This window comes from Salvelinus fontinalis, chromosome 36 (genome assembly GCF_029448725.1).
Source record: "Salvelinus fontinalis isolate EN_2023a chromosome 36, ASM2944872v1, whole genome shotgun sequence".
In the NCBI taxonomy this organism is placed as follows: Eukaryota; Metazoa; Chordata; class Actinopteri; order Salmoniformes; family Salmonidae; genus Salvelinus; species Salvelinus fontinalis.
Genome location: NC_074700.1, coordinates 30399121 through 30414115, shown reverse-complemented (window position 1 = coordinate 30414115; position 14995 = coordinate 30399121). Strand labels below are relative to the sequence as shown.

At 42.5% G+C, this 14995-nt stretch overlaps 2 protein-coding genes across 2 annotated transcripts; both read right to left on the bottom strand.

Moving 5' to 3' along the window:
- Positions 1-530: 530 nt before the first annotated feature.
- LOC129835756 (mucin-4-like) lies at positions 531-4812 on the bottom strand. Its single transcript, XM_055901520.1, has 2 exons — positions 3576-4812; positions 531-2879 (listed from the first exon to the last, which is right to left on the bottom strand). Exons 1-2 carry the CDS (start codon positions 3631-3633, stop codon positions 730-732), a joined length of 2208 nt encoding a protein of 735 aa, XP_055757495.1. The 5' UTR covers positions 3634-4812; the 3' UTR covers positions 531-729.
- An 83-nt stretch (positions 4813-4895) lies between these two features.
- sb:cb1058 (uncharacterized protein LOC394209 homolog) lies at positions 4896-13072 on the bottom strand. The gene is made up of 3 exons (XM_055901559.1): positions 11264-13072; positions 9062-9930; positions 4896-7639 (listed from the first exon to the last, which is right to left on the bottom strand). The coding sequence occupies exons 2-3, from the start codon at positions 9809-9811 to the stop codon at positions 7511-7513; spliced, it is 879 nt and encodes a 292-aa protein (XP_055757534.1). The 5' UTR covers positions 9812-9930; positions 11264-13072; the 3' UTR covers positions 4896-7510.
- Positions 13073-14995: the final 1923 nt, after the last annotated feature.

Here is a 14995-nt window from a genome sequence, read left to right as displayed (position 1 = left end):
ACTGTTCCTAGGCCGGCATTGTAAATAAGAATTTGTTCCTAACTGACTTGCATAGTTAAATAAAAAATTGTTGTCACCCGATTCTTTATGCAGATATTTAAGAGTTTTTGGAAAACATGAACACGCTGAGGATGATTTTACCAAAATTCTGTTACCAAACTTTGCATCTTCACAGTTCTTCCAGTAAATGTGTTTTTATAAAATGTTCAGTGTAAATAGTTAAAAGTAGTTATTGTGCATAGAGTTGTATGGCTTTTTACACTTTGAAATCAATGATTTTTGTTTTGGCATACATTTTGAGTGGAAAATCTGAATCTGTTGAAATTCCATAGTAACGGAATTGCACTAAGTAATTGTGGGCTGCCTATACATCAACCATACAATGATTTTGAGGGGACTTTATCATGAATAATTGAACAACTTCCTACATATACCACCAGTAGATGGTGGTATAGACTCTATGCTTGTTCTGTTTAATCGATGCGAGCAGCAGGCATGCTGCACAACACAGTTCAGACAAAGACCAACACAACACACAAGTAACTATTGAGGACTATATATTTCAAATATATATATTGTAGGAATGTACAACAACATATTGGACATGGAAGAACATTAAACACCCAAACTACTGTAACCATGTCAACATCTAAAAAAACAATACAAATGTTAATCTCTTATCTTTCATTAATCCCCTCAGAACTGTTCCGGTCCCAGAGTTCCGTAGTTCTAATACCTGCGCATCCATAGAAACCGAGGCCACGACGCGCGGCCCCTGTTCCACAATGACACTGCCTTCTTTGCAGCATCAGACGCTTTCTGGTCCTTCTCCTCCTCTTTGGCTTCCAGACTGGTGGTGGTGGAGGGTAGGGCCTTGCTGGGAGAACATGCAGTCCCACGTCGGCTCTCTCCTGTGGGTTCCTCAAGCACGGCGGTGGGGGTGGTACTCACAATAACCCGTTCTCTGGTACGGTTGGTGGGGGTCAGAGTAGTGGTGATGTTTTTGTCACTGTAGTCAGATAGAACAATGACTGTGGAGTTACCATGGACAGAGCTGACCATGTTTTCAGCAGAGGGTACCATAGAGATGCTGCTGCTGTTTCCCTGACCAATCCTACTAACTTCAGTTGGGACTTCAATGTCTGCTGTGCTGTTACCCTGGTTACCTGTCGTACTGACTTCAGCCGAGCCCCAATCATAGTCAGTGTTGTCAATGGCACTGGCGGTGGTGTTACCATAGCTACAGCTGCTACAGTTGTTCTCTCCACTCCTATTCTCCTCCTCTTCCTCCAACCCAGAGCCTAGTACCTCTAGTTCAGCATCATCATCAGATTGGAGGTGGTCACTGTCAGGTTCAAGAGGAGAGGAGGAGGATGAAGAGTGGGCAGCTTTTTCACTGCTGGCTACATTCACATAGTGGTTAGAGTAACTAGGTTCAGAGTCAATATAGTCAATATAGTTCAGCACAACAGTTGACTTTGTGGTGCTTTCATCAGAATCCTCAGACTCCACAGAAGGATAGCCAATCATAGGAGCCACAATAGGAAGCACTTCCTGGTTCTCATTCACGCCACTCCGCTCCACGCTGGTACTAGTAACCGTAGGTGATGTTGTTCCTTCGTCTCCGCTGGTAACAGTACTCTGGTAGTCATTGGTCGCTTCGATGGAATCTTCATATTCAGTGTAGCCAATGGCGGAAGAGGAAAGGGTAACGGCTTCCTGACTTTCATTGTGAGCATTTGCTTCTTCTCTTATTAAGTACAATTTGTTGCTGAAGCCACTAATAGCAACTGAGGACGAGTAGTTGGCCTCAGCGCTAACATTATAGTCACGCGTTATTACAGAGCTGTTAGCCTCAGCGCTAACATTATAGTCACCTGTTATCACAAAGCTATTAGCCTCAGCGCTAACATTATAGTGACCTGTTATCACAGAGCCATTATCCTCAGCGCTAACATTATAGTCACCTGTTGAGTCATAAGCCTGATTAATATCGTCGATCAGGGGGTCTGAGAGTGAAGCATCCTGAGTAGTATTAAGATGGCCACTGGTTTCCTCCTCCTCTTCTTCTTCCCGCTCTTCCTCCTCCTCCAGGCCCAGCATTACGTCTGTGGTCGGTTCAGCCTGCGCTGCCGTCTCAGTAACAACTGCACTAGTATCTACTGTGACAGTAACGTTAGTGTTGTTACGATGTAAACTAAGACTAGTGTTTGCAAGGTCATCGGTGACGGAGACAGAATCTGTCCGATGAGTGTAGAAGTCAATGACATCAGGGGCTGACATAGGATCAACGTTTAGATCAGCTAACGGATCACTTGTTTCCAGTACCACCACAGATCCATTCGGATGAGGACTGTCCTCCAAAGTCACAGAGAGAACTTCAGTGTGGCCACTAGCGTTGCTCTGGCTAGCGTTGATTCCATCATAAGAGTTGTTTAGCTCAGAATAAGAAATAGCAGAAGAAGAGGAAGGTGTAACATCACTGCTGTTATTCCAACCACTGGCGGTCACCATTTTAGTTTCGTTGTCTATCTGTTCAGTGTAGCCAATATCGTGAGCTGATGATGATGATGCTTGATCATTGATAAGTTGACTGGCATTGAATTTGAGACCACCACTTGGAGAAGTTGTGGATATTGAGTCAAAGTGGTCAGTATCGCCAATGGTTGAAAGTCCAGATAGATCACTAATATCTTGATGGGATGGTGTGTTGCGCTGGTCTTTGGATGCTGCTGTTGGATTGTGGTGAGTTTGGGTCAGAAGATGTGATGGGGAAGGAGTGAGGACATCTTGGCTTGTTGAGAGGTCTCCCTGTGGCTCCAAGGTGTAGGCAGCAGGGATGAGGGGTGCTGCTGGGAATGGGATGTACCTCAGGGACCCTACAGGAGAGGAGAGGAGGGGAGGGGAGAAACAATGACTGTACTGTAGTGGGCTGGTTTGGATGTGATTGATTGAGAATCATAATCTTGAGCCATACTCTGACTAGGCAAGAATACAGAATATCTGGCTAAGTAGTGGCTAAGCATGGCTACAGGTTTAGCAACTACAACACTTTTTATTTAACTTTTATTTAACTAGGTAAGTCAGTTAAGAACAAATTCTTATTTACAATGACGGCCTCCCAAAAGTCAAAAGGCCTCCTGCGGGGACGAGCCTGGGATTAATAATAAAAAAAATATTTAAAAAAGAAACATAAATGACAACATCTAATATAGTAGACAACGTTAACGTTACATCATTGACACAACATAGGCTATTGCTTGTGACTGTTGACACAATATATTATTAGCTATATTGTGTTTGAGTGATTATTTATAGAGCGGTGTTTGTGTAATATTTTATGGCCAGTTGAAGCATCATCATTTCCACACAGTTCAATTGCAATAATAACTGGTATTTTCTTCGAGCTAATCTGACAGCTTTCTTTTTCAAACAATCACAGCTAACGTTACGCGTTAGTCTTGCAAGCCTGAGTGACACTTAGCTAGCTAGCTAGCTATCAAAAAACCTTTAGCTATGCTAACTTTACGTTAGCAAATGTTGCTAGCCAATTAATTATTAACAAAGTTATTTACCTTCATCAAATAGCAATAAGAGGACGCAGAGTATCAAATGACGACGGCAACTCATCATCGCCGGTCAAATCAACAGAGATATTATTAGCAGAATTTGTAAAAGTATCAACTGAAACAGTTTAGCTACTGCATCATTTTCTCGATGGAAAATACTTTTTTATTTGAATGTGCCAATGAAGTCAAAGAAATATAACATTGTGCATTTTTATTGGTTACTTAAATACTGTAGTAACAGTCGCTAGGCGCTGTCGATAAACGTTCTATCGTGTCGCGACATGGCTGGTACACTGGCTGGCTTCATTTATTTCATTTGGCATCTTTGATATCGTTATACTGCCCTACCAAGCAAAAAGGCAGTAACTGCTATTTTGGTCGAAAATTAGTTAATGACACTTAATTGTGTGGACAAGTATCCTGCCTCTAGTGTATTGTGTTTTGGAGAAAATGGGGGTTCATATTAGCAGTAACCGCAAAAAGTTACTGTGAAACTAAGGTAAATTGCAGTAACATAACATACTGCCTTATAACTTGGTTTTAACCGGCCCTTGGCTGCAGTTAATGCCTTTTACCTTGATATCATATCATTGCATTCTGATAGAGATACAATCAAACTTGTATGACACTGACTGACAGCTACACACACGTACATTGCTAATCTAGGGATACAACATCATGGCACAGCATACCCGGGTGGAAAGGATGGTTGAATTTGCTCTGAAACGCCGACATCCAGATACTAGTAAGAACTAGCTAGCTAAGTAGATCTGAGAACATAATTAATTAGCTAGCGAGCATAGACTAACAATGCTACCAGCTCCCATAAGATATCTGCAATTGATACTAACTTCAATATATTAGCCCAATAATTAATTATATTCTGAAATTTCATCTGATGGTTTCTTTGAACCAGTACACCACACACACAGCCAGTGACAGCCATCTAGCTAGAGCTGACCAAAATGTAAAAAACCTACCTAAATTAGCACGAAGCAATATATTTGTGCCACCTGCTCCAATAAAAGGCGATAATACATTTATACTAGCTTCAATCTATTACCCCTATAATGAATATAATCCCTATAATTTTATTCAGACATTCAATGGGTTATTTGAATCAGTAACGTTACACCACACGATCGATAGCCAGCTGACAAGTCAGTTAGACGTGCACCCCATACAGTTCGTAAATTCACCCTGGCGTGCCAGAGGCTAAAGCTAATGAGCAGTTACTGCCTTTTGCCTTTGTAGGGCAGTATACAGCTGACCAAAAACGTTATTTTCTTAGGAGGATGAAGAACAAAATATATTTGAGAAATGATCTTATTGTAAAGCATATTTTATTTTAGGACAAAGGCTACAAGTTGGCAAAAGTAAATCAAAGCATTGATTTTTAAACAAATATCATAACAATTTAGTCATTCACATACAATATAGACATTTTTTTCCTCCACTAGCTCAGTATAGCTCTCATATGATTCTGAGCTTGACTTCAATGCTGCAAGAGAGAGATTGGATGTTGCCATTTAAGCCAATAATTAACAATAAATAAACTCTTTGGTAAGATATTATTGAGAGAGATTCCACAGAAAAGTGTGAAAAGTGATCATATAGTAAATAAATTAATATTAATAAATAATTTATTAAATGTGTTTGTGTGCGCAACCTCCTTTTAGACAAAGTCAGAGGACCAAAGTCTGAGACTGTTATTTCGTACCCTCATGTCCCCCATAGTTAGTTAATTTCATGGTATGAAAACGTTCTCCTTTTATGAAACAAACAACACACTTGGGCTACGTTCAATAGGCACATGGATAGTGAAACATACGTTATCAGGTCTCTTATCAGGTCTCGTCTTGGGCTACGTTCAATAGGCACATGGATAGTGAAACATACGTTATCAGGTCTCGTCTTGGGCTACGTTCAATAGGTACATGGATAGTGAAACATACGTTATCAGGTCTCGTCTTGGGCTACGTTCAATAGGCACATGGATAGTGAAACATACGTTATCAGGTCTCGTCTTGGGCTACGTTCAATAGGCACATGGATAGTGAAACATACGTTATCAGGTCTCGTCTTGGGCTACGTTCAATAGGCACATGGATAGTGAAACATACGTTATCAGGTCTCATCTTGGGCTACGTTCAATAGGCACATGGATAGTGAAACATACGTTATCAGGTCTCGTCTTGGGCTACGTTCAATAGGCACATGGATAGTGAAACATACGTTCCGTGCTTCTACACCTGCATTACTAGCTGTTTGGGGTTTTAGGCTGGGTTTCTGTACAGCACTTCGAGATATTAGCTGATGTACGAAGGGCTATATAAAATAAAATTGATTGATTGATTGATTGATACGTTATCAGGTCTCGTCTTGGGCTACGTTCAATAGGCACATGGATAGTGAAACATACGTTATCAGGTCTCGTCTTGGGCTACGTTCAATAGGCACATGGATAGTGAAACATACGTTATCAGGTCTCGTCTTGGGCTACGTTCAATAGGCACATGGATAGTGAAACATACGTTATCAGGTCTCGTCTTGGGCTACGTTCAATAGGCACATGGATAGTGAAACATACGTTATCAGGTCTCGTCTTGGGCTACGTTCAATAGGCACATGGATAGTGAAACATACGTTATCAGGTCTCGTCTTGGGCTACGTTCAATAGGCACATGGATAGTGAAACATACGTTATCAGGTCTCATCTTGGGCTACGTTCAATAGGTACATGGATAGTGAAACATACGTTATCAGGTCTCGTCTTGGGCTACGTTCAATAGGCACATGGATAGTGAAACATACGTTATCAGTTCTCATCTTGGGCTACGTTCAATAGGCACATGGATAGTGAAACATAGTTATCAGGTCTCATCTTGGGCTACGTTCAATAGGTACATGGATAGTGAAACATACGTTATCAGGTCTCGTCTTGGGCTACGTTCAATAGGCACATGGATAGTGAAACATACGTTATCAGGTCTCGTCTTGGGCTACGTTCAATAGGCACATGGATAGTGAAACATACGTTATCAGGTCTCATCTTGGGCTACGTTCAATAGGCACATGGATAGTGAAGCATACGTTATCAGGTCTCATCTTGAGCTACGTTCAATAGGCACATGGATAGTGAAACATACGTTATCAGGTCTCATCTTGAGCTACGTTCAATAGGCACATGGATAGTGAAACATACGTTATCAGGTCTCGTCTTGGGCTACGTTCAATAGGCACATGGATAGTGAAACATACGTTATCAGGTCTCATCTTGGGCTACGTTCAATAGGCACATGGATAGTGAAACATACGTTATCAGGTCTCATCTTGGGCTACGTTCAATAGGCACATGGATAGTGAAGCATACGTTATCAGGTCTCATCTTGGGCTACGTTCAATAGGCACATGGATAGTGAAACATACGTTATCAGGTCTCATCTTGGGCTACGTTCAATAGGCACATGGATAGTGAAACATACGTTATCAGGTCTCGTCTTGGGCTACGTTCAATAGGCACATGGATAGTGAAACATCCCTCAGGTTGCACAACACTGAAACCACAATACAGACGGTCCTCCAGAGAGGTTGAACCTCACCCTGTGAGGAAGTATTAAACCCATTCCCTATTTAGTGCACTTGTACAATAGTGTGCTATTTGGAATTCAGAATAAGAATGAGTTAAACTTTGTGTACTTCCTGGTGTTAATCGTGTGCTGTTCATATTGATCATTGATAAACCAGTATGTACTAGATCAATATCACTGATTGATTAATCAACTGAACCATACATTGAGGTGAACACAGGTCATTTGCGTTGAGAACACAAACGGAACACTCTGTCCAAGCCAGCCTCAATCTCAAATTACAATATGGGCGTTACATAACCTGATTGGAACAATTGCAGTTTACAGATTAGATGAACAGGTTTGTGAATCCTATCTGTATTCTGCTAATGCTGAGGAATGGTGCATTTCCCTTGATGGTGGTGAGTCAGGTGTGAGCGTCACGCTGTACAGGTTAGTGACGAAGGTCTCCCACCCTCGACGGAACACTCGGTCGAAAGTCTGAAGGGGATAGAATGAATAATCAATACAGGTGACCAGAAAACATTGTTTGATTGATATTGATAAAAACATTGTTAACAAAATGTATTCACAAAAGAAAACATTTCAATTGGAACATGATCCAGTCAAGACCAGAACAAGATAACTTGGGACGTCCCAGTTTATGTGTTCAGAGTGGATGTGTATCATTATTCATTTGATGTAGTTATATGTTGTGTTCATCCTGGTCTCTTTCTTATGACATGACCCCCTGACCTCTGTGTAATCAGGAAGGAATATTGGCCTGGTGGTTTCTGGGTAGGAGCGAGGGATGATCACTAGTGCTCTCAAACAACGATCTGTGGTCAGATAGTAAGGCACAGGAATGACACCTGTGTGTGTGTGTGTTCTCCCCGCTGATGGAGAAGAAAGAGAAAGACAGACAGGGGGAGGAGAAAGGCCCAGGGTTGTACCTAAATAATGTGTGAGGAGACGTGAAGGAAGGGGGATGAGAGGGAGAAGAGTGGGAGGAGAGGAGGAAGGCAGATGATAAAGAGAGCGACAGATCAACAGGGAGGGAGGGAGGGAACATTTCCCGATGTGGAGGAGGAGAGGAAAGGGGGATGGATTCATAAAGCAAACAGACAATATGTTAGGGTTAGGGAGGGGAAGGGAAGAGAGGAGAGGGTCGCAGGTGGGGAGAACAGGTGTGTCACCTGATACTAGCTAAGGAGTTGTCCTGGGACTATTACTATAGCGATAATGTTACTATAGCAACGTATAATATTACTATAGCGATAATGTTACTATAGTTATAATATTACTATAGCGATAATGTTACTATAGCTATAATATTACTATAGCGATAATGTTACTATAGCTATAATATTACTATAGCGATAATGTTACTATAGCGATAATGTTACTATAGCGATAATATTACTATAGTGATAATGTTACTATAGCGATAATGTTACTATAGCTATAATATCTGTCTTTGTTTTTGGCACATTAGACCTAACTGTCTATCAACTGAATAAAATAAGAAATAGATTTTAAAATGGCCTTCAGAGTTAATTTATCATTTGAGCTCATGGGGTGGGTGACGTACACAGATCAGTCATTGGACTCTGACCAGACCGTTAATAATATGGGCATAGAGGGTCATATAAATGTTTCCATAACTGACTAATTACTGGCTGCTGTTCTTGGCATGTAACTGTGGAATGTGGAACTTTAACACATTGTTCCTCCCTCTGGGAGAATTCCACAGGGAGGGGAGAATGTGTTAAGTAATCCGTGTCCTGTCCTCTGTTAAAATGGAACTAGGTAGGAAGGGTAAACCTGGATTCTGCTGCTGCTGTTACAACAATAACAAGTGGAGGTTTTCCAAGTGTACCTGGAAGGCAAAACGCACACTACCATCCTCTCTCGTTCTCTCACCTTGCGGTAGTTCTTCAGCGTGCTTCTCTTCCTCATCACCTTCATTTCCTCCTGTCCCTTCATCTCCTCCTCCTTCTCTTCTTCCCTCCCTCTCTTCTTGTCCTTTATCAGAACCTGGTCATCCGCTTCTTCTCGGCTCGCAAAGTGGACCAGCGTCCTCTCCTCTTCTGTTCTCCTCTCTTTCTCCCTCTGTCCTTCTTCAGTCTCTACCCTCACCTCCACCTCCAGGACCTCCAGGACAGGGGTCTGCGTCTCCATCTCCGTACCCAGGATCGGGCCCTCCTCCCTGGGGAAGACCGTCTGGGGCTCGGCCCCCTGTTTCTTCCCGGTGCTCCTCCCCCAGCGGCTCCTTCTCACTTCCACCGCGGTGACCTCCAGGACAGGGGCCTCCATCTCCGTACCCAGAATCTGGTCCCCCTGCCTAGGGGAGATCGCCTGGGGTTTGGCCTTCCTGGAGCTTCTTCTCCAGCGGGAGCTGAGCCGGCTGGGTTTCCTTCGGAGGAGAGTGGTGTCGTCATCTCCCATCATTCCCTGGTTGAAGTCAAACACCCCAGGCTCTCCCTGGTCCGTCTCTCCCCCCTTAGAGAGCTCTGTGGCTGGGTACGATCCCCCCCAGTCCTCCTCTCTCCCCCTCTCCTCCTCCTCTCCTCCCATCTCGGGCTCATCCAGGCGACCGTAGAACCCAGAACTCTTGTCCAGGTACTTTGGAGACCTGACGGAACCGTTTCTGGGACTCTTTCCGATCGCCATCTTTTATTTTTTTTATTCTCTCCTTCTCTTTCTCTCTCTTCTCTTTCTTTTGTCTCTCTCCTTCTCTTCTCCTTCGCGATGCAACGTATCTCTCTGTTGCTGTTTTTATGTCTTTAAAGCTGGGTGAGAGAAAGGGGGAGAGAGAAAGGGTGGAGAGAGAAAGGGTGGAGAGAGAAAGGGGGGGAGAGAAAGGGGGGAGAGAGAAAGGGGGGGAGAGAGAAAGGGGGGTGAGAGAAAGGGGGGGAGAGAAAAGGGGTGGGAGAAAGGGGGGAGAGAGAAAGGGATTCATGTCTTAATGTAGTTCTTCCAGATAGATGCTCTGTACTAGAGAATTCCATAGACAGTTTGCACACACACACACACACACACACACACACACACACACACACACACACACACACACACACACACACACACACACACACACACACACACACACACCAGAGGTTGTGGATGGGGTGGTTTTTGATTCAGTATGAAATAAGACCAAAAGAAGCATTTTGCTGGATGAGATACAACAGTAATGTGTCAGATAATATTTATCTGTGTGTTTATCTGTCACTCCATCTCTCTCTGTCACATCATCTCATCTGGGTGACAGAGAGTTCACTGTGTGTGTCTGTGTGCCGCCTCTGTGTGTTCAATTTATGACGGAGATAACAGAGACTCCTGGTTCCAGACTCACTCAGACTTTGACTCTTTGCTCTCTAGTTGGAGCCTCAAACACTGCCAGCTTCCACGCACCATATTCCCTAGGTAGTGCACTACTTTTAATGGGCCCTGCTCAAAAATAATGCACTAAATAGGGAATAGGGTGCCATTGGAACGTAGACCTATGAGTCACATCATGACTATCTCCATGACAAAAACAGGTTATAACTGTATGTCTGTCTGTATATATCTGTATGTATATATATGTCTGTATATATCTGTCCGTATATAGCTGTCCGTATATCTATGTCAATGTTAATTAACTCAGACTGTTGTCAAACCATTTCATATGAAAACTCATAGATCTGTAAAACAGTTGTCTAAACGTTACCTTCTGTTTCACTAACTATAACATGTGAACCAGTTGATTGGTAATTAACATTGACATATATATATATACGTACAGATATATACAGATAGATATTCATATGAAAACTCATAAAACTCATAGATCTGTAAAACAGTTGTCTAAACGTTACCTTCTGTTTCACTAACTGTAACATGTGAACCATGTGATTGGTTAGAGATGTACAAATGCTTGTCTGGTTCGAAAATCTTCTGTGGATTTTTGTCAAGTTCGCTAATATTGGTTTAACATGAAGGTCAATCAGAACTCCCAACACATTACTCAGTCAGTACAACGTAACGGCATTTATACATAACTAACATGCTTTAGTGAATACTGGAAAGTACAGAGTGAGAGAGATGAAAGAGAGGAGAGATGAGAGAGCGCTCTCTTACCTGCCGTGTCTCTGTGCCTCTGTGTTCCTGGGTGATCTTCTCTATGTGTTCTGAGTGCCTGTTGCTTTGGGAACTCTTCTCATATCTTCTCCTCCGTCACACACCCTGCCTGAACTTGCTGTCATCAGAGGAAAAAAAAGAAACACCCACACTATCTCTCTGACACTCACAAGCCTGATGGAGGACTGGTTGACGTACACACGGACACAAACACAGATAGATAGGGAATACAAGAGATAATTACATTAGGGCCCTCTTGTCAAAAGTAATGCACTGTGTAGGAATGTATCCACTGAGACACATAAATACCCAGTACTGTAGTTAGTTCTGAACAATCATGACGATCATACTAACTGTTGCACGGAAAAGCCTGAGTAGGTCTTACATAATCAACATGTTCTCTTTAGATATATAGTACACACATTTACATTTAAGTCATTTAGCAGACGCTCTTATCCAGAGCGACTCACAAACACACATAACTAGATTGATGCTATAGCAACTGTTGTTACACTGTACTAATTGGTATATCCAACTACTCGTGTGCGTGTGGTAATCTCAGCGCTCAGAACTAAAATCAGGCACATTAGACTATTATATACACATAAACAGATTAAGATGTATTGCAACTAGAAATCTGTTTGGTCTTTTGTGACGGTTAGTTTGGTCTGTTTGTGAGGGTCAGTTTGGTCTGTTGTGAGGGTTAGTTTGGTCTGTTGTGAGGGTCAGTTTGGTCTGTTGTGAGGGTCAGTTTGGTCTGTTGTGAGGGTCAGTTTGGTCTGTTGTGAGGGTCAGTTTGGTCTGTTGTGACGGTTAGTTTGGTCTGTTGTGACGGTTAGTTTGGTCTGTTGTGACGGTTAGTTTGGTCTGTTGTGATGGTCAGTTTGGTCTGTTGTGAGGGTCTGTTGTAACGGTTAGTTTGGTCTGTTGTGAGGGTCAGCTTGGTCTGTTGTGAGGGTCAGTTTGGTCTGTTGTGAGGGTCAGTTTGGTCTTTTGTGAGGGTCTGTTGTGACGGTTAGTTTGGTCTGTTGTGAGGGTCAGATTGGTCTGTTGTGAGGGTCAGTTGTGTCGGTTAGTTTGGTCTGTTGTGAGGGTCAGTTTGGTTTGTGTGACACAGCATGTAGTGTGTGAATCACAGGATCAAAAACGTACAATACAAACTTGTAATTTAATATACAAGAGTTATTTGAATAGTACTCGTGTCGCTCCTTTGGTATCCAGAGGAATGTGGTATGTGTGTGTGTTTGGGATGTAAACAAGGGTGTGAGCACTGAGTTTTTCTTCGTCCCAGGTTTTTTACCACTCAGATAATTATCCTATCCCTTTGTCTCTACCACATCTACCACACACACACACGAGGCAGAACGGTCTTGCTCTGTTAGGATGTGGTGTGCCACTGACTGTGATCCAACATGTAGTGTGTGAATCACAGGATCAAACCGTGTGTGTGTCATCTGATTCATGGCCACTAGGCTGATTACTCACCTGACAACGCACCCACACCTCAGGGGAAGTAGGAAAGAGAGAGGATTGAAATTCCATATATGGTCATAATCACTACACACTCCCACCGGAGTGGGCGGAACAGCTGTCAATCAAAGACCCAGCTGTGAGGTAGTGTTCAGAAGCTATAGGAAAATTAGGGTTCTGGAACACAGGAAGAGACTAAGTCACCAGTTACAGTTTATGTTCCAAATGGCAACCTGTTCCCTACATAGTGCACTACTTTTGAACCAGAACCCTATGGGCCCATTATAGCTCCATTTGTTGTTTTGGGTCTGTATTCCAGCACTGAAATAATACATTGACTATGAGGGTAAGGTGCAGACTGTCAGCTTTAATTTGTGGGTATTTTAATCGTTATCGGGTGAACCATTTAGAAATTACAGCACTTTTTGTACATAGCGCCCCCCCCCCCTTTAGGGGACCTAAAGTATTATTAATATAACTATTCTGGGGGGGGGGGGGGGGGATCAGCTTCAACATAGCTAATAGATTGCGGCTTCCATCAACGTCATCTTCTGCATCATTTCCAATCCCCCATATATATATTATACATATATTATTTTCAATATAATATATATAATTTGTTTTCAATATATTTTCCTTTCTTATTTTCCCCTAACCCTCCCTAACTGGAGTAAACTAACACTTAGCCTTCTACTTCCAGATTATATATACTACATACATTTTACAGACACAGTATATTTTACAATAGTTATCTTGTTTTTACTCCCATCCTTCAGCTACCCTCAACCCCTCCCATCTATCTCTGAAGACCATCCAGTTTTGATTTCTATTTTACATATACACTCAATGACTACTTCAAGCTTGTGATTCTACACATTTTTGGGATCTATTTTCTGTTTGTTTTGGTTGTGTTTCAGATTATTTTGTGCCCAATTGAAATGAAAGGTAAATAATGTATTGTAACATTTTGGAGTCACTTTTATTGTAAATAAGAATATAATGTTTCTAATTACTACCATGATTATGGATAATCCTGAATGAATTGTGAATAATGATGAGTGAGAAAGTTTGACGCACAAATATCATACTAGGCCTGGGCAGGACACCGTATATACAGTTTTTTTTTTGAAAAAGCCATGGGATCAATTTTCAATACCGTCAAAACGATTTCTCTCTAGTTGTTCAATACATTTCAATATTTGTAGCTACTTTTTAAGTGCAATACAGTACCTTAGGACAGGGCTCTCCAGCCCTGTTCCTGGAGAGCTACCGTCCTGTAGGTTTTCGCTCCAACCCTAATCTAGCTCACCTGATTCTAATAATTAGCTGGTTGGTACACTGAATCGCGTTAGTTACAACTGGTGTTGGAGCGAAAACCTACAGGAGGGTAGCTCTCCAGGAATCAGGGTTGGAGAGGACCTCCTTAGGAGAGAAAGCAGGTCGCGGTTTCATTTGACCTGTCACAGTATTTCAAAATATGAAGAGTACGGTAGTTCCCCAGAACAGTTGAGCCAGTCAGGTGTTTGTAAACAGCACGACGGGAGAAAGTGAGAGCTGGTGAATCCATAGCGTTCTATTGGTCAGTCTCTGTTGTGCGATGCACGTGAGGTGATTTTATTTATTTATTTAATTTTACCGTTATTTTACCAGGTAAGTTGACTGAGAACACGTTCTCATTTGCAGCAACGACCTGGGGAATAGTTACAGGGGAGAGGAGGGGGATGAATGAGCCAATTATAAACTGGGGATTATTAGGTGACCATGATGGTTTGAGGGCCAGATTGGGAATTTAGCCAGGACACCGGGGTTAACACCCCTACTCTTACGATAAGTGCCATGGGATCTTTAATGACCTCAGAGAGTCAGGACACCCGTTTAACGTCCCATCCGAAAGACGGCACCCTACACAGGGCAGTGTCCTGGGGCATTGGGATATTTTTTTTTTTAGACCAGAGGAAAGAGTGGCCCTCCAACACCACTTCCAGCAGCATCTGGTCTCCCATCCAGGGACTGACCAGGACCTACCCTGCTTAGCTTCAGAAGCAAGCCAGCAGTGGTATGCAGGGTGGTATGCTGCTACACTTGTATGCAACCCCCCGTTATTGTAATAGTGAGAGGTTAGCATGTCTTGTGGGTATGCTAACCCACCTGTTATTGTAATGGTGAGAGGTTAGCATGTCTTGGGGGTATGCTAACCCACCTGTTATTGTAATGGTGAGAGGTTAGCATGTCTTGGGGGTATGCTAACCCCCCCTGTTATTG